At 41.6% G+C, this 19,508-nt stretch overlaps 1 protein-coding gene across 10 annotated transcripts in view; it reads left to right on the plus strand.

Moving 5' to 3' along the window:
* Positions 1 to 19,508, plus strand: part of ctnnd2b (catenin (cadherin-associated protein), delta 2b) — a 122,836-nt gene that overhangs the window by 91,739 nt on the left and 11,589 nt on the right. For all 10 annotated transcript variants that reach the window (XM_061693809.1, XM_061693811.1, XM_061693814.1 and 7 more), the window contains 5 exons: positions 1,180 to 1,312; positions 2,779 to 2,992; positions 13,110 to 13,296; positions 16,242 to 16,359; positions 18,013 to 18,195. In XM_061693809.1, the coding sequence (XP_061549793.1) occupies positions 1,180 to 1,312; positions 2,779 to 2,992; positions 13,110 to 13,296; positions 16,242 to 16,359; positions 18,013 to 18,195 (835 nt within the window). The remainder of the gene's footprint in view (positions 1 to 1,179; positions 1,313 to 2,778; positions 2,993 to 13,109; positions 13,297 to 16,241; positions 16,360 to 18,012; positions 18,196 to 19,508) is intronic.

Below are 19,508 nucleotides of genomic sequence, written 5' to 3' on the forward strand. Positions count from 1 at the left end.
TAGGTGTGTGTGCGTGTGTGTGTATGTGTGTATGCACCCTAATTGTGCCTGTGAGCAAATGCAAAAAAAAGAAACCTTTGGGAGACAAAAACCAAAGTCAATGTGGCCAATAGAGGAAAAGATTCATTTACACCTGAAAGGGCCTGTTAATGTTTTGGTTTGTGGAATTTGCTGTTGGGTTTGCAGAATCGATTAGCCATATTTGACAACATGAATGTGCCCAGCGATTGACTCGCGACCTTGCTTGTCCAAAGTCCGCTGGGATCCAGCTCACCTGCGACCCTGATGTAGGCATGCAGTATATACAGTCACGTGGATGGATGGAAAACCTGGATGCATAAAGTTTGTCATGTAAATATACATCAGTATGAAGAAAAACACTACTAGAGATAACGTTTTGATTAGGAACAGTTTGAGGATGGCCATTTTCTGTTGGAGCAAGGACCATAATGGCATGAATGGCATTTGAATGAGTTTGGTGTAGATAAACTGGAGCCATGCCCTCTACCCCATTGAACAGCTGATGATGAACTAGAACAGTGATGGCGACACAGTGGTATATGTTGTGAGTGCACCTGCCTCACAGTCAAAATGTTCTGGGTTCAATTATTGGCTCGTGTCTGGAGTTTGCGTGTCCTTTCTGCTTTTCTATCCATGCATGCTAGGTTATTTGAAGACTTACAAAAGAGTCTTCATTCAGCCTACCACGCATGTTTTTGGGATGTGGGAGGAAACCGGAGTACCCGGAGAAAACCCACGCAGGCACGGGGAGAAAATGCAAACTCCACACAGGCGAGGCCGGGATTGAACCCCGGTCCTCAGAACTGTGAGGCAGACAGTCTAACCAGTCGGCCACCGTGCCGTGGGGCTAACTCATGTTAAATTAATTTATCAAAGGTAATTCATGGTTATTATAGCTTGTTATTGCAACGTAGCCCTTGCTGCCTTCTAGAATAATTCCTTTTTTCAATTATTACACAGAACTCCTTCCTATTCCACATATACTGTACAAGTCTGTTGCCTTCTTTTGACTCATCCTTCACCTATCCTGCATTTGTGCCTGAACATTTCAAGTCAGGGGCAAGATCCTTTGGAACAGATTTAACACACTCACACTCTCAAAAAAGGAGAAAACTGCCCACACACGTAGTGCAATGTTTTCTTTGTGCCTCCCTGCAGAGAGTTTGGTTGGAGGGATCCAGAGCTGCCTGAGGTGATCCAAATGTTACAGCATCAGTTCCCATCAGTCCAGTCTAACGCTGCCGCCTACCTCCAACACCTCTGCTTTGGAGACAACAAGATCAAGTGTGAGGTAATGACTCAGAGGACGAACCCTTGTCATTCGCTCCACCAGCTGCACAGTCCGTTTGGTCCAACTTGTCTTTTTACAGGATTGTAGTTAACCATTCAGTATTCCTCCCAAAAACAACCACACAGCAGGGTTCCTGTGTATTATACTGTATTTAGAGAGGCTTGATCCATGCATGCACGCCAGCTGCAATTGCTTAATCACACAGGGTTGTCGGCGTGCACGCAAGATTGAGGATTTGGGCATGACTCCATCTGACAGGCTTTACTCATTATGAGGCCTTTGTGGCTTTGGGTCGCAATGTATGTCCAAATGGTGTCTCCATAATCTCAAAATGTCAAACCAGAAACCACATGTACACACACACACACACACACACAGAGAGCGGAGCGTGCCCTTTACAAAAGCTGATTTGTCAGCAATTCCGTTTTGCCAATGCAGGGAAAAAAAGATTTCCCTGATAACTTGAGATTTTGTACCGTAATCCTCTAATCTAGTCTAAAAATACACCAGACTTGAAGTTTAGTAGAGCATGTCGAGGAGAAAATGGCAAACAGTCATGTGACATCATGTCGCTTTCAACATTGGCAATACAAATAAACAGAAAATGCAGTGCAATTAATGAACGTTGGATTTGCCATGCTTGGTTCTAATAATCCTAGAAATGTGATAGTCTGTTCTATCAATTCATATGTATTTATGCCCCTACAGTCCACAGCAGGAAATTGCAGAATGTAATCTTTCATCAAGCAGAGTAATGAGGAAAGCACCGATCACATAAAAGTCATGTTTTGTTTGATTAAACTCACCTCGAGTGCGTGACAATAGGAGGCATCTGTTCATCGTGCGTAACACTGTTTTCAAATTATTTTCACATGTCGTGAAAATGCATTTTTTGCTACTCTTTTATGTATAACATAGGTCGAAATTAATATGTGACCAAGTCTGACATCTATGCGGTTTGTCGATTGAATGCTGGAGAAGCCCATAAGGTAGTAACAGACTATAACGTAATAAAAGGCCTAAAATGTAATCAATTTGCCCTTCTTAAAGCGTTGTGGGCCCATAATGTAATAACTGGCCAATAATGTAATACACCTTCCTTCCTTCCTTCCTTTTACCATTTGACAATAATAACAAGAAGGGATGCAAATGGGGTGTAACTAATTTCACTTTTTGAAATGTGAAGGTGTTTTCATGTATTTAAAATGTAATAGTCATTTTATAGTGTGAAGAACAATACACGCTGTTCTTTATAAACATTTCCAGCTGCTTCGGAACAATGTGTCTTTTGTTTTCACTGAGGAAATGTACACTAGACAACAGGGAAATGCATGCATTACATGCATTATTGAGTTTACACAAAGTGGAAGTTAGTCATGTCTGGATATTGTTTGATATATTTCCCCTACAGATGAAAGAAAGCAATACATTTTTCAAAAATATACTCCCACCTTCCTCTACCTCAGATCCGGCGACAGGGCGGCATCCAGCTTCTGGTGGATTTGCTGGACCACCGTATGACTGATGTGCACCGCAGCGCCTGTGGAGCTCTCCGGAACCTGGTCTACGGGAAGGCTAATGACGACAACAAGATTGCACTAAAAAACTGCGGAGGAATACCAGCTCTGGTCCGACTTCTCCGGAAGACCACAGACGTAGAGATCCGAGAGCTCCTTACAGGTAAAACGCATACTTTTTACAAGGAATTAGTGTCGAACATTTCATTGTTAGCCCTTTTGTCTGTATAATCATACAGACTAACACAGCCACTGTACATCTGACAATTTATGTTGCTCTTCTTCTGTTCTCTCACAGTGAATAAAAACCTCGTTTTATGGCCTAACCTGTATATTCGATGTAAGTCATGCATATTCCTGAAATAAGTCCAAAATTGCCTCTGATGATTGTGTTTTACCAGACTCATTTAAAATGTTGGTACAGAATTGGATAAAATGTAGTACATAATTTAAAGACCCTGTAGCGTATATTGGTTCGAATAAAACGTAATTAATTTAGGAGAAGAGAATAAGATGGAAGCGACACGTGCGTTACTTCCGGTTTAGCGTAATTCTAAATTTAAGCGTTAAAATCAAATGATTTTATCTTGAAAAGGGGCACCACGTCGCTTTTTAGGTGTATAAAATTTAGGAGAAAGCGACAACAAACATTTTGCCAGTCTCGTAATCTGAAGGTTGCTACAGGAATTAGATGAGTTCTCGATAACCAGGTCTTTTGTCGAACCCAAACACACACTGACGATAAGGGTAGAAAATTATTATGAGATCTAACAGGGGGAATCTACCGGGAGACAAGGCAGGAAAAAGCAAAACCGAGGACAGACAAACATTGGTAGGAAGAGGCTGTGATTGTGACGTGAGGGTGGAATGTGCGTGTAGTGACAATGCATGGAGCTGGAGGTTCCTGTTCTCGTTAATTCAAACCCAAATATGCCTCATCTGTACTTTAGTAGATCACAAATTGGGAGCGCTGGCAGGGTGCCCTGCGGTGGGGAAGGGTCCGATGTGTCCTCGCCACCTCGCGGTGCGAGGTGGGGCTTCCTGGCTGAGCCCATTTATTTACAGTTTCCCTGATCGCAGCTCGCGCAGTTGCGATGTAAACGTGAATGGCGGCCACGGGCGCACTGAATGGGTTGCTAAATACATCATTTTTGCCCTGACATATGAAGGCTCATATATAGTGTGTTCAGATGGGTTATTGTCCTGAAAATCCCTCACAAAACCTGCCACTCTTGAATGCAAATGAACTTCTGTTCGAAAACCGTTCACAGACGCCAGAGTGAGAGCGTTCTAAAATAACGTTCATCAGGCAGAAATGAACTAAGTTCAATTCACGTTTCCCCAAAATGAAAGTAGCTCATTGAATTTGTTCCGGTACAACACTGGCGACAACGTACGTTCGGCCGGGGATACAAACCGGCAACTCGCCAGTTGCAGGACGCCGCCCGCGACAGGTTATCAACAACATTCTTCTCTCATTTGCTGAGAAGTCAAATAAATATCCATGTTCACTGGGAGGGCTGGCAGTGAATGAGTTAAGACGATCTTTTCATGTAAAAAGGACTTTAAGTATGGAATTATTATTGAATGAAATTCAGTTCAATAAATTTAGCGGGGATAAGCGGTTCAGAAAATAGGTGGATGGGTTAATTCAAGATGTTTACATCACATGCATCATTTCATATTCTTGGGCACATACAGCAGAAAAATGATATGATGCGATACCTAAAACAGGATACAAATGATTCAAACGAGTCTGTGTCTTTCTGAGATGCCTGCATTTTATCGAGATGCATTATTGACGTTTAGTCGAAAAATTATTTTATGTTACACACAATCTCATACGCTGATGTACTCTCATTCAGTGCTGCTCAGCCCACTCTGGGCTTTGTCAACCCGCAATATGTAAATTGTCATTCTAAACCTGCTGAGATATCGACTGAAACCGAACTTCAAAATAATTTCGTGATTACCAGTCATGTTTCCAGTTCTTGCTATTCCCAGAGCCCCTTAACATAAAAATATTTATCTCCAGGACCTTGATAGACAGACACTGACGCTATAAATCATTTATAACTTTTGACTGAACCACATCCAGAATTCTTTGGGGTTTATTCCAATCGAGGAATGAAATTTAAAAAAAACAAATTATATATATAAGGAGTGCATTATTTGCAGGCTTTGTGTGTCTCAAACTAATCTTGTTTCAAGCACTATATATTTGTACTTGCTTCATCGGGGTAACGAGATAATTTTCATTTACGAAAAATGACTCAATGATCATCGGGAGGCCACGCCAGAAATAGGTTCAGTTTTAACCTTCTAAGCTGAATACAAGTCTGAATCAATCAAGGTGTAACTAAGCGAGACACTATATGAGACACTATTGAATGTACTGTGGATATAAAATAGTGTTTTTAACTAAAACAAAAAAGACAAAACATGACAAAACACCTCTACCATTCACTGAATGACCCCCCCCCCCCCCCTCAGGCGGCACGGTGGCCGACTGGTTAGAGCGTCAGCCTCACAGTTCTGAGGACCTGGGTTCAATCCCTGGCCCCGCCTGTGTGGAGTTTGAATGTTCTCCCCGTCCCTGCATGGGTTTTCTCCCACATCCCAAAAACAAACATTAATTGGAGACTCTGAAATTGCCCGTAGGTGTGACTGTGAGTGCGAATGGTTGTTTGTTTCTATGTGCCCTGCGATTGGCTGGCAACCAGTTCAGGGTGTACCCCGCCTCCTGCCCGATGACAGCTGGGATAGGCTCCAGCACGCCCGCGACCCGCGTGAGGATAAAGCGGTACAGACGATGGATGGATGGATGGAAACCCCCTCAAAAATATGAATGTGTTTAATTCCTCTCATATTTAGATATCGTGTAGCAATAAAACATACAGTATCAAGTAGTAGTTAATATCATTATCCCCCAATGGTGGACGGCTCTTCCACCAGTAGTCCAGTATTGAATCTTTTTATATCATTTTGGGCCACCATAATTCCAGTTGTACAGTACAATACTCAAAAGAGCCCAAACAAAATGATCTGGTACGATTGTCCTAACATTTACCTGCGTGCGGTTCCCAGCAAATGCCGGAATCTATATTAAACATTAAAAAGGTCCTCACAATTATTTATATTATCAGGGAAAGGTTATACATTCCACTATTGTCAACTCAGTGACTGGTACTGTACTTGCAAGTTCTACTTCTTGGCTCTCGAATTGCAAATGTCTGCGGCGAGATCTCCAATTTAGCGAGACAGCAGAATTACCACCAATTCATTGATAGTTTATGCTCTTGTTTTTCCCCCTAGACCTTGGCAAAGAAAGACTAGAAAATGATTGACTTTGAGTGGTGAAGCTGCAGCACAATAGTAAGAATATCAGACTTTGGTGAGAACACTTTCTATCCAAAAAATCAACACAATGTATTGATTTCAACTTCTGGTTGGACAACCTCGACCTGGAAGGCACAAGCTGAACGAGTGGGAAATCCTGTCTCTGTATGTGAAATGAATCCTTATAGTACCCACATAAAATGACATTTTATGACCCTCTTGTTCTCTGAATACGTGTCAACATCACGTATATGCTACGCAGTCACCCTTTCACTGTGCACGGGGCTTTTCCATGCCGCGAGTCTCTTTCAGATGACCATATAAATCAGAGGAGCCGTTCAAAGCACAGAGCACAAAAATCTCTCATGTCACAAATTAATCAGACACATCCATGATAAAAAAAATAGATATATAAAATAGATACATAAAATAAGGTCTTGGGGGAAAGCGTCAAACAGGGAAAATGACCTCTGTTTTCCAATCTCTCGTCCGCCTCAATGGCTCTGTTCCCTGTTTTGAATTAAATGTTATTTTGTTTGGGGGTGAAGGGTTAAAACCAGTTTAAAGTGAGCTCCGATTGAAATGACATTTAAATTTACAACTACTACTGAAATACAGTGGTATATATTTTTAATTTACTCCTATAACATTTTTTTGTTTTTAGACCATAATTTGATATACTGTCGCCGCCATGTTTCAGTGTGCGCAAAGCATTCTGGGAATGATGACGTAGCTTTCCCAAAGAGGAGAAAGTTGAGATCTGAAAGACCTGCGGCTGTGTTCTCGTCACTTCAGCCCAGATTCTTTCTTTTTGCGTGGGTTTTCTCCGGGGACTCCGGTTTCCTCCCACATCCCATAAACTCAAAATTGCCCATAGGTGTGAATGTGAGTGCGAATGGTTGTTTTTTTCTATGTGTGCCCTGCGATTGGCTGGCGACCGGTTCAGGGTGTACCCCGCCTCCCGCCCGAAGAGAGCTGCGATAGGCTCCAGCACGCCCGCGACCCGAGTGAGGAGAAGCGGTAAAGAAGATGGATGGATGGATATGAACGTGGAAATGATTCTTTTTGTTATGTTAGTCAAGTCGGCAGAGATCATATACACCAAACATGTCATTGCAATCGGAGTTCACTTAAAAACAGCTGAAAATCTCTCTTCCCAGCTGATTAGCTGCTGCATACAGCAGAGCGTGTACATTATTTTTGGCTGTCGTTGGGAAACAACACACAATGATGTTGGAAAGAAGACAATTTCTTCCAGTCCCACAGTGGGTACATTTAACTGATCCCCTGGGGGCTCTGTAATTTCCTAAAGAATACTTGAGATGCGCATGGGATTAAAACGCATAACCACGATGCTGCACCTAACAAAGATCTGTGATATGTTTTTGATAACGCTCATTTATGGACTTTTACCTGAGATACAGTTTAAGGAAGGCAATCAATAATAATAGCTATTCAGCCTTTGTGCTCAGTAAAGGAGACGTGTGGCTTTTCTTCACAATGCCACATTAAATCTCTGATTGTTGGACCTCCATCAATTCATCCAAATTTCATCAAGCCAGCCTTAGTGAGTAATTACTTGAATGTCAACGGCACCACACAGATGATGAATGCACAGCAAAAAAGCTTTCCTCAAGGCCTTTACAATAAACCCCTTATTTCCCCAAGTTCTTATAAATATATTTATTCTTTATTTCACCCAGAACTTTTGGAGAATTGTATGGCAAACAGTGGCGGAGCTGGACTTTTATCCAAGGCTAATTCAGGGGGTCCACAGACTCTAACAATTAATTTGTTTTTCGACCAATGAATTGCAATCAATCTCTAAATGTTGCGATGTCCATACTAAGCACGCAGAAGGTGAGGTTTGTGCGCATACGTTCAAGTTTATTAACAGTGTTTACAACACAATGTACACACAAACTTGAACAACAATTTTTCAGTAACTCACTCACACGGTTATCCACTCACACACACACACGAGCAATTCACTCACACTCTCTCTGTCCACCTTACCGTTGCCTGACTTGCTTCTCTTTAGAAAAACATTATATATCTTGTCCCCCTGTCTTTTCATTTCTCAACGGACCCTATGGAAAAAAAAAGGCCAGCTTTGTAACTCTTAGCATCACTTACAATTGCACAATGTTATCAAATCCCCACTTCAAGCCTAAAAAATGTCACGGGAAATAGACCACTTTAGATGTAAGTTGCATATTCAAACGTTCAGCTACTCAGTGGTTCCCAACCGGTTTTGCCTCAGGAGCCGAAATGAAAATTTGTCATGAAGTTGCAACTGACATTTTTGACATTCTTTAGCAACTCAAATTTATTTCACCCAAAAAAATAGCCCAGTAACACAAAAGCCTTTATGCACAGTTGAAAACACGAAAACAGTTGTCATATATGAAACATGAACAAATATGAAATATGAAATAAAAAGGCACACTGTTTATGAATAGAAAGGCAGACTTATTTTTTGCACTGGCTGCTTATTGAAACGCTGCATGCGCTCGGTGATAAGTTTTCGTTTTTACCGCCATGAGATGTAACTTCATGTTAACTTTAGCTTGATACCCGTTGGCTGCTAGCAAAACGATCTCCGATCTGAACACAAAAGTGTTTTTAAACAGTGACTCATTAGGACACCACCGTAAAACTTCCTCTTCTACTTTTCCTCATAAATGTGGATTACAACTCTTTGTGGTACATAGCGCCAACTACTGTACCGTAGGGACTTAGCAGTCAAAAGGCATCACTGATTTCAAAATGCAAACGGCTTCTTTCGACAAGACGTCGGTGTCGTGATACGTCAGTCATCGGGGGGGGGGGGGGGGGGGGGGGGGGGGCACCTGGGGGAGTCCAATCAGATTTCAGTGGGGTCCAGTGCTACCCCGGCCTCCCCTCTGGCTCCGCCCCTGATGACAAAAGCGCTTTTCTGTTCCAGCATGACTGTACACCAGTGCACAAAGCAAGGTCCATCAAGACATGCTTGGATGGGTTTAGTGTGGAAGAGCTAGCACAGGACCTTGACCTCATGCCCATCAAACACCTTTTGGATAAAGTCGAACAAAGATTGTGAGCCATTCAGCAACCTGTCATGTCCAACATCAGTGACCACTGTTCTGGATGAATGTACCAAAAAAATGTTATAATAATATCATTAAAAAAATAAAATACAAATTAACTGACAGCTTGTTTATTGTGTTGGCTCAATAACCACATCTGAAGCAGACCAGGGTGAAGATGAGATCCAGATATGACGAGGCAAGACTCAGCTCTCCAAAGTGCTAGTAATTAGTAGTGCATAAAAATAGTATCCATCCATCCATTTTCTGAGCCGCTTCTTCTCACGCGGGTCGCAGGCGTGCTGGAACCTATCCCAGCTATCATCGGGCAGGAGGCGGGGTACACCCTGAACTGGTGGTTGCCAGCCAATCGCAGGGCACATACAAACAAACAACCATTCACACTCACATTCACACCTACGGGCAATTTTGAGTCTCCAATGAATGCATGTTTTTGGGATGTGGGAGGAAACCGGAGTGACCGGAGAAAACCCACACAGGCACGGGGAGAACATGCAAACTCCACACAGGCGGGGCCGGGATTGAACCCCGGTCCTCAGAACTGTGAGGCTGACGCTCTAACCAGTCGTCCACCGTGCCACCAAGAATAGTATAATAATGATAATAGTAATGATTTATCTGCCGCACAATTCTGAGGTTTTGGGTTTTGGTCTCAGCTCTGGCCTTCATGCGATAACTTTGCAAGTTCTCCCTGTGCTTTCGTGGGTTTTCTCCTCTAATACGACAAGCAGTGTAGAATATGAATCGATAGCTGCAAATGTGAGCTCCACTCACACGTGTTTTTGCATAGCATGTAGCTGTAAGACCATGCTGGTGTATATTTTGATTGTCATTTGAGAATAGTTTCTTTTTTGACCCAGTTTTCATGGGTTGGTTTTTGAGCCTGATTTAAACTATATGATGTTTGCAGGCTAATGAGATAAAAGCAAGCCACATGTGCACAACTTGAATTGGCCAAATTGATAATGTATTCAATGTTCACACTGTGCAATGCATTGAATCTTGGCTTCGACTGAGTGAATTTCAGGCTCTCAATGCACCATTATTATAACGGCAGCAAGAGGCAGACAATCTTAACTTAATAGTAAGTTGCAACTTTCAGCTGCTTTTCAGCTGCGCTGGTGTACAAAATTATCAACACCGGTCTAACCCGCGCCTGACGCATAGTTGCAATGTCTGCCACGTCGGATTTAGGCCAGTCACAAAAATAGGGCCCTGTATGTTCTTACGGTTTCACTTTCTGTAGGTGCGGTGATCCCGTGGCCAAAATTGTGTTTCGGTAAACATAATTGATAAGTGGTATAGAAAACGGATGGATAGACTGACAAACAGATGGATGCTTTGATTATTTAATAAGAATAGCAGTTTCGAACGAAAAGGATGACGCGCTGTGGCGACCCCTGAAGGGACAAGCCGAAAGGAAAAGAAGAACAAGAAGAAGAAGCAGTTTAGAACGAACTGAATCTCTGGATTGTTTCCTGCTCTCGTTGCCATGGTGAGACTGAAGGAGGCTGAAATATGACAATTAAACCAAAAAAATAATGCTTTTTCATTCTTTTTTCACTCTGCTATATATATAATAGCTTTAACACATTTCTTTGTGCAGACTCCTCCTCATCATGTCAAAATGACAAATGGCGGTGCCAAATGTCCGAGATACGAAAACTGCGCAAATAAAATTGAAATATCAATAAGCAGATAAAGACATGCAATGCAGTGATGCAGGAGGGACAAATGAGATAGTGGAATGAATGACAGGCCAAATTAGAGCTGTGGTACGGCTTGAGAGAGAAAGAAAGCCAGCCAACATCTTCATTTCCCCTCGCTCAATACAACAGTGAATTTGTAACCTCCTGCTGTCACTCATGATGTAAGGCTGAGGCAATTAACCCCCTTCATCTCTGTGCGCGTGTACGTACGTGCGTGTGTGTGTGTGTGTGTGTGTGTGTGCGTGTGCGTGCGTGCGTGTGTGCGCGCACGAGTTTGTGTGGGTGCCAATGCGTCAGATCAAAGATAAAGACCCACTCCGCCTTTCTTCTCAGGCGGATGATGTCATACTGCACATGCGGAAAGAGCCAAGCAAACAGATGATTTTACTCAAGATGATATTTAAGTCTCTATATATATCCGGCGAAAATGACAAAAAGACCTTCGTAATTGCAAGCATTCTATATATCCAAGTAACCATGTGGTCATACGTGCTTTGCTCGTGACGTACTTTTTAAGTGCACTTTGGTATTTGCGGTTGGTTGTTGGTAGATTGACCACACTTTATTGTATTGACATTTTCAACAAAGGGCAGTAATTTTCTATGATATAATTATAATTTATTGTCCATGCGAAAAACAACTTTCCTGTTCATAATAATAATCCTGCGCTTGTGATTGACTAATAAAAGAATAGAGAATCTAACATGGTTTGTTGGGATGCAGGTGTGAAAGCAATTTGCTTCATTTGAAAGTACTTCAAACATTTTAGGTTATCTGCTGCATTTTTATTCATTGTTTGCAGTAAAAAAAATAAAATAATAATAATAATAATTTTTTAAAAAACATGATTTTAGTTTGCAAAAAAATAGTCAAGGATGTTGATAAATAGAATGCGTTGAGCCGTGACTGATTGTCAGTTATTAATGTGGAGGGGTAGACTCATACTGTGTTGAACAAATTTATAAGACCCCCTGTCATAAAATGAGGAGACCATCCACCATCATGTTCTTCTTTATGTAGACTATTTCAATTTTAGTGCGCTCTTGACATTAACTACTAGAACCTGTTTTTTTTTTTCAACATAGGAATGCAACTCAATAACTTTCATTTGACATTATAATCAATAAATAATGTGCTTTACTATATTTTCAGGGTTTTTTTGTACATTACATTTCAACATCCATGAGTGTAAATTATAACAATATTTATATCTATATGCATCCATGTGACTATAAAAGCTTCCAAATATTAGTGTATTAACCCACTACAAAAACCCAAAAAACAATGAATGCTCTTAATTTAAGGCTGTGGCATGAAGCTTACATTTACATGGGGCAGTGGTCTTATACAGTAAATTTGTTAAACATTGTATTTTGTTGGCGTGACGAAATAAAAGGTCATTTTTACTTTTAATGATATGAACAGCACAAATAATAATTTACTCTCCCCCTGGAGAACCAAAGGCCTTGAAAGCAACCAAATGGCAGAGATACTGAACACGTTTGGTAGCGTCCCGCCCCTCTTTGGCCTTCTTAATTCGGAGATGAGGTGAGAGCAGGAGAAGATGTGACAGTCCCAGCTAATGAAGGTTGTGGAGAAGAGAGCGAGTCATTTACAACTTCCTGCTGACCACACACCCACTGCTCTCTTATATTGATCTTTGAGGGTTGTAATTACAGCTGTAGCGGAGGATAGATGAATGCAGATGTGAGCAGGGATAGACACTTTCAAGCATCCAATTATACGGGTGCAGTCGGACGTTGATATTTAACAAGTGAAGGTCAACGAGAGTTACGACAGTAGACTTCTGCCATGTTATTAGAATCACCAGCATAAATGATATGACAATAATACTGGAAAGTTCGTTGATGGATAATAATTTCTCTTTCTTTTATGAAGAATGGATTAAGGTGATTTCAAGCCGATGACAAAAGGTATACATCTCAGCAGTAAAATGCATTGTATTAAATTTCACCCACATGATGTGATGCAAAAATAGTTTTCAGTCGATTGAAGCAACTGGAATTTGCGCTCAAACAAAAGTCACATTGATAAAACACGTACGTCTCGTGTCAGGCTGTGTTGTAAGCTCAAGTCTTGTGGTTGTCTGTACCCTAAAAAACTACTTTGCTTCCTTCTGCAGGTGTCTTATGGAACCTCTCGTCATGTGACGCTCTGAAAATGCCTATCATCCAGGATGCCCTTGCTGTTCTGACCAACGCTGTGATCATCCCTCACTCGGGCTGGGACACCTCCCCTCATACGCAAGAAGACCGCAAATTACATCTCCACTCCTCCCAGGTCCTCCGCAATGCCACCGGCTGCCTCCGGTCAGTGTCTCTCCAGGACAGTATCTCTTTGTTGTGTCACTTATGTTTTGTCACCGTAAAACTTTTTATAAAACTTTATTGTCAATTTTATATGTCAGTATCCGTAGGGAGACATGTCAGGGTACATGCCCAAGAGCACCGCAGCAGAGATTGGGAATTAAACTGGCCCCTGTCCTGCAACCAGGCCCAATTTCATTTTTCGCTGAAAACTCACCTATTAGGTGTGGTTTTTTTTTTATTTTATTTTATTTTATTTTTTTTTCTGCTTAGGCCAAACCCATGTCTCGTCCAAAAATAATATTCCTTCGGTACAGTCTTATAGCGATGGAGCTATGTTGCAGTGATGGGAGGACCTTCATTTAGACAGGCCATAACCTTGTCTAATAGAGAAAAAGCGCTATGTCATCTTGTGGTATCTATCGGCAATTTACATTTACTTTCGGGTGGGTATCAATTACTACCAATGACAACTTTATTGCTCCCAAATAGCGGGGTTAGCCTGCATTTCGAAGGCAACTAGCAAGGTCTCCGCAACTGGGCTCCGTTTAGAACCGTAAGGAGGATCCAGTGCGCTGAGTCATCCACATGCTCCTATTTGCACGGACTAAAACATTGCACCGAAATACAGTCTGGATAACGTGCAGAGACATTTCTTTTCACAGAAAGTGTAGCGTACGTGATATTGCCAGCAAAGTTTTGCATTCCTCGACCACTTTTTTTTGTCTCTCGCCATCATCACAGTTGCCCTTCTTTCCTCTTAATCGTCACTGGCGAGATAATTAAGTGTGTGGTGTGCTGTGTTGGGCCATCCCGAGTACACCTCAGACTATAAGAACAGTAAGAACATGTTTTGTTTTTATTGTAATGTGTGTAGGGGGCTTGCATTTTCAAAATTGGCATAATTCAGCCTGTCCCACCTACTCACGCTGCAGTGCAAATGCGATCCACCTTTGTTTATACGCTGCCAACTAAAACGTGTTTGTCGTAAGGTGAAAATATTTCCAAATCCTTGGAAAATAAAATCTCCAGTTCCAGCAAATTTGGACACAGATCACTGGAGTCGAAGTCCAATGTGAAGTATCGAATACTGTGAGGCACTGGGGCACTTTCCCGTACAGGCCATCCTCGCTTTACGAAGGAGTTCCCTTCCTCTGGCACTGACATGACCCTAGTTTGTTCGTACATCGGAACACGTGGTCTCTATCACTAACCTACAGAAAACTCAGCCTGTGAATTTGTGAGAGCAGCCCGCCATTGAGGAAGGCTTGGTCGTAGAAGGGATTATGCACATTTATCCACTGAGTTGCGGGTTTCTCGTCACAGTCACAGCTAAATACATCTAGTCAAATTCAAAACAAGCAGTACCGTGTGTGTGTGTGCGTGTGGCTATATTTAGATGCTGTTTGGTCTGGGAAAATGATGGACTTAGCTACTATCAAGATGACTCACTATTTGGCTTTAGTGCCGGTGTTCGTTTACTCATTTGGAACACGGCATTTGTAATTAGAGCATCACTGATACATATTGTAGTTTTGGATCTGCACTCCATCATTTTAGCTTTGAGTGGAACCCCATGGTTAAATAATACATTTTTAATTTGTTCCGATCAAAAGATAATGAACGCAAAACATTCCCACACAATTTGATGTGGTAAAGTGAAGGTCTTTATAAAGGAAGTGGATTCTTTTTATGTCTACCTAAGCTTCACGGCTGGTAACTTGCGATATCCGAAATGGGACACACCTTTTTCTGCTAACTGGCTGGAGTTTATTTACCAACCCTAGTACGTAATTGCCTAATGGCGTGTGAGTTATTAATCTCAAGAGCGCTGCATCCTCTCACAGAAGCTACAGGTAGAGGTGTCTTTGAAAGGCTTCACTTGCAATGTATCGGATTTGAGCCTGGCGGTGTGTCTGCATGAGTGTGTGGTGCTGCAGAGCAAGGCTTAGCGTGGATCAGCTGCCTAAACGCGAGCTCCCAATTCATCTTTCTCATGCCTCATTAGGGAATGCTGGGACGCTGATTAAAGATGGAATATTTCATGGCAGGTTTGGTATATCACTGGCCACCTGCTCCCCGTCGTCCTCCCTCTTTTATGCTTCTCACTTTCTCCTTTCCTTTCCCTTTATTCTCATCGAGTGTTTCCATTCGGCTGCACTATTTCAATCAGCCCGTTAACAATTCTTCCTTGCACTCCCTCAGGTTCACTGTGTCTTTCTCTGGAAAAATCACATCACTTGCCATAAAAGCCTTCCTGCCAACTAATAGCTGTGCTGCCTGCAAGCAGAATGCTGGAAAAAAAATCTGTAGAAAAGGATGTCAGGAAAAAAAGAAACTCGTTTTTTTAAAATTTTATTTGTATTTTCGCAGAGATGATCACTATGTTTACAAATCAGTTTCTATGATATCATCTCTAGTCCAAGGAGTTAATCCACCTTTTTAACAGTTGAAGTTTTGAAATGATTTGTTTGTTTCCTTTTTTTACCGATATATATTTTTTTCAATATGCAGTACTATATGCATAAATACATGTATTGTTGATTCATTAGTATGTTTGTATACCGTATAGCTTTGGAGCCAGTAGTTTTAAAAGAAAGCCACCTCTTTTCCTTCTTTTTTGGGGTTTTTTATTTTGCTAAACATCTTTGAAATTGACATGTTGATGTGTGCTGTAGTTTGTAAATCACTTTACAACGCACGCACAGCATCCAGTAGCAAGAATCCTCATATAAAAACCATGGTTAGTGAGTACGGACGGTGTAATAAATTTCCATAAGAACAGCTAAATGCATAGCAGCACCTCACAAATCACACGTTTCTTAATTAATTACTGTTTAATAGTGTGCTCTTTATTAGTGTTATTGTGGGTTGTAAATATATTCATTCATATTGTAACACTGGTGTGTGTGTGTGTGTGTGTGTGTGTGTGTGTGTGCGTGTGCCAGCAATGTCAGTTCTGCAGGTGAGGAGGCCCGCAGGAGGATGAGGGAGTGTGAGGGTCTGACAGACGCGTTGCTGTACGTCATCCAGACTGCGCTGGGGAGCAGTGAGATTGACAGCAAGGTAACACACTGCACACACTCACACATCACAAACACACACACACAGTAAAGTAAATAAATAAAGAGTGATCATTGAGCTTTGCGTTTACAGTTTCCACCGGTTCGCTTTATAGTTATTAGGCTACTGTCTGGCCTATAACTTGTACATCTTAATTGATTTCTATCTTTTAAAAATAAACAACTGAAATAATGTGGTTGCACAAGTGCGCACACCCTCTTATAACTGGGTATGTTGCTGTGTTGAGAATTAACCAATCCATTCAAATTTTAAATGGCAATCAGCACACACCTGCCACCGTTTAAAGTGCCTCTGATGAACCCCAAAAAAAACGTTCAGCTGCTCTGGTAGGCTTTTCCTGACTTGTTTGTTTGATTTGATTGTTTGATTCTTATTTTTGCTTCAGCACATAGCAGAAGCCTGAAGGTTTTGTGCTAACACCAACTGGCATTTGGAACTGCTCATAATTCCTCCATCTTGAGTAAGGCCCCAGTTCCAGCCAAAGAAAAACAGCCCCAAAGCAGAATGCTGCTCACCACCATGCTTAGCAGTGCTGTGTTTGTACCAAACATACCTCTTGAATTTATGGCCAGAAGAATCAACCTTGGTTTCCTAGGACCATGACACATTTTCCAACATGCATTTTGAAGATTTCAAGTGAGTTTTTGCAAAATCTAGCTAACTAGGCTTGTTTTTCTTTTCCTTGTATGATAAGGCTTCCTCCAACTTGCCACCCTAACCCCTAGCCCAAACATACAGTATGTAGAAAATGGGAGACTGTTGTCACACATGCTAAACTGCCAGTACTTGCCAGACATTCCTGCAGCCTCTTCAATGTTGCTGCCTCCCTGACCAGTTTTCTTCTCGCCGTCATCAATTTTGGAGGGACAACCAGTTCTTGTTAATGTCACTGTTGTGCCGTATTTTCTCCACTTGATAAAGACAGTCTTCACTGGGTTCCACAGTATATTTCAATCCTTGCAAGTTTGTTTGTACCCTTCTCCTGACTGATACTATTGAAACAATGAGATCCACCAGATAGATACTGTGGAAACTCTGAGTACCATAGTGTGTGCTCTGAGATGTAACAACAAAATGTCAGGAAAAGCCTACTTGAACATCTAAACTCTCGCTGGGTTAATCAGAAGCACTTTAAAGGGTGGCAGGTGTGTGCTGACCCCCATATAACTTGCGTTTGAATGTACTAATCGGTTCAACACAGCCACATCGCCAGTTATACTGTAAGAGGGTGTGCACACTTGTGCAACCACATTATCTCAGTCTTTTTTTTTTTTTTTTTTACTTCCCCTGTTAATGGTGGGAAAAGCTTTGAAATTATTTATCTTTGTCTCGTTTCTTATATCACAAAAACCTTGAACAGGGAGAGGTGTGTATATCCACTGTATGTATTGTATATACTAGAAGAGTTTTTGCACTCATATCTGCATGCATCCATTTTTGGATGTCCTGCTTGTGCTTTTCATAAGGCCCGGGTTTGTGAAATAAGGTTTTATGCGTCTTTGTCAACTTTCTTAGCTGTTAAGCAGAATTGTACCTGATTGCCGTCAGTCTCTTCTTTATCACGATTCCTACTTTGTGTTACACTTCTCTGTCAGTAATCACCTTTCTCTTCTCATCTCTTCTCTTCCATGTCAGACTGTTGAGAACTGTGTGTGCATCCTGAGGAACTTGTCGTACCGTCTGGCTGCAGAGACATCTCACAACCAACAAGGGGGGTCTGAGGAGCTTGACGGTCTGTTATGTGACACTGGTGGGAAGGACGGAGAGAGTTCGGGATGCTGGGGCAAGAAGAAGAAGAAAAAGAAGGGACATGACCAGGTCAGAAATGCCATACTGTACTATTTCATGGTTTAGGGGATCTTGCGGTCCAAAAAGAATAGAATCATAATAATACCAAACCATCTGCACATTGCTGCAACAGTGCTAGTAGTACAGATCTGCAATCTGCTGACTGTTGACTTGTGTGTCCAGTGTTACAGCCATCCATTTTCCATACCGCTTATCCTCACTAGGGTCGCGGGCGTGCTGGAGCCTATCCCAGCTATCTTTGGGGCGAGAGGCGGGGTACACCCTGAAGTGGTCGCCAGCCCATCGCAGGGCATTTACTGTAGAAACAAACAACCATTCGCACTCACATTCACACCTACGAGCAATTCAGAGTACCCGGAGAAAACCCACGCAGCCACAGGGAGAACATGCAAACTCCACACAGGTGAGGCCAGATTGGAACCCAGTTTCCCCAGAACTGTGCGGCAGATGTGCTAACCCAGGGGTGTCAAACTCATTTTTTTGTTGCAGGCCACACTGTAGTTACGGTTTCCCTCAGAAGGCCCTTATGACTGTGAAACCATAACAATGTTTAATCGGCTCATCATAATATTACATATACATGGATAACTAGTTTTGAAATCAGAGGTCAAGGATAATAGTTTGTTCAAGTTACTCTAAAAGATGTTTGGTAACAACAAACGCTTGCGATATCGCAACGTTATTATTTATTGAATATGAACATTTTAAATTTGGCACAGATTTTAGCAATAATCGAAGAAGTTGACGCACATGATTTGCTTTCGCGGGCAACATAAAATGATGTGACGGGCCAGATCTGGCCCACGGGCCTTGAGTTTGACAGCCGTGAGCTAACCACTCGACCACCGTGGTTATTGGTTAACTCATCAAGGTATTTCAGTATTGTTCAATTTACCTAAACTCGAGAAGATTATTGGATAAAATATTCAGCTATGCTTCAACTGCCAACTGCATCCTGGTCATTTGCATAATTAAATAGTTGCGTCAAATGTATTCAAAAGTATTACTTATGAAATACTCCTATTTTTTTTCAGCTAAAGTTATTTAGCATACTACAAAAGGCTAAATTATATGCTCCTTATTATGTCTTTGTGACACAATCAAGTTTTAAATGTATGCAAATTAGAGGCTTTGCCACATCAAAACAGCATCTTATCTTTTATAGTTCCACTAATCTCAGTTTGTTGCTGCATGTTCTTATTCATCAAAATGTCCATTTTAGTGATCTGTGTGGTTTTTTTTTTTCTTAACTATTATCTTATCTATTGGCATCAAGGCACACTATCAACCCCATTTGGCACAAAATAGAGCTATTTTATTTG

The sequence above is a fragment of the Phycodurus eques genome, chromosome 13 (genome assembly GCF_024500275.1).
Source record: "Phycodurus eques isolate BA_2022a chromosome 13, UOR_Pequ_1.1, whole genome shotgun sequence".
In the NCBI taxonomy this organism is placed as follows: domain Eukaryota; kingdom Metazoa; phylum Chordata; class Actinopteri; order Syngnathiformes; family Syngnathidae; genus Phycodurus; species Phycodurus eques.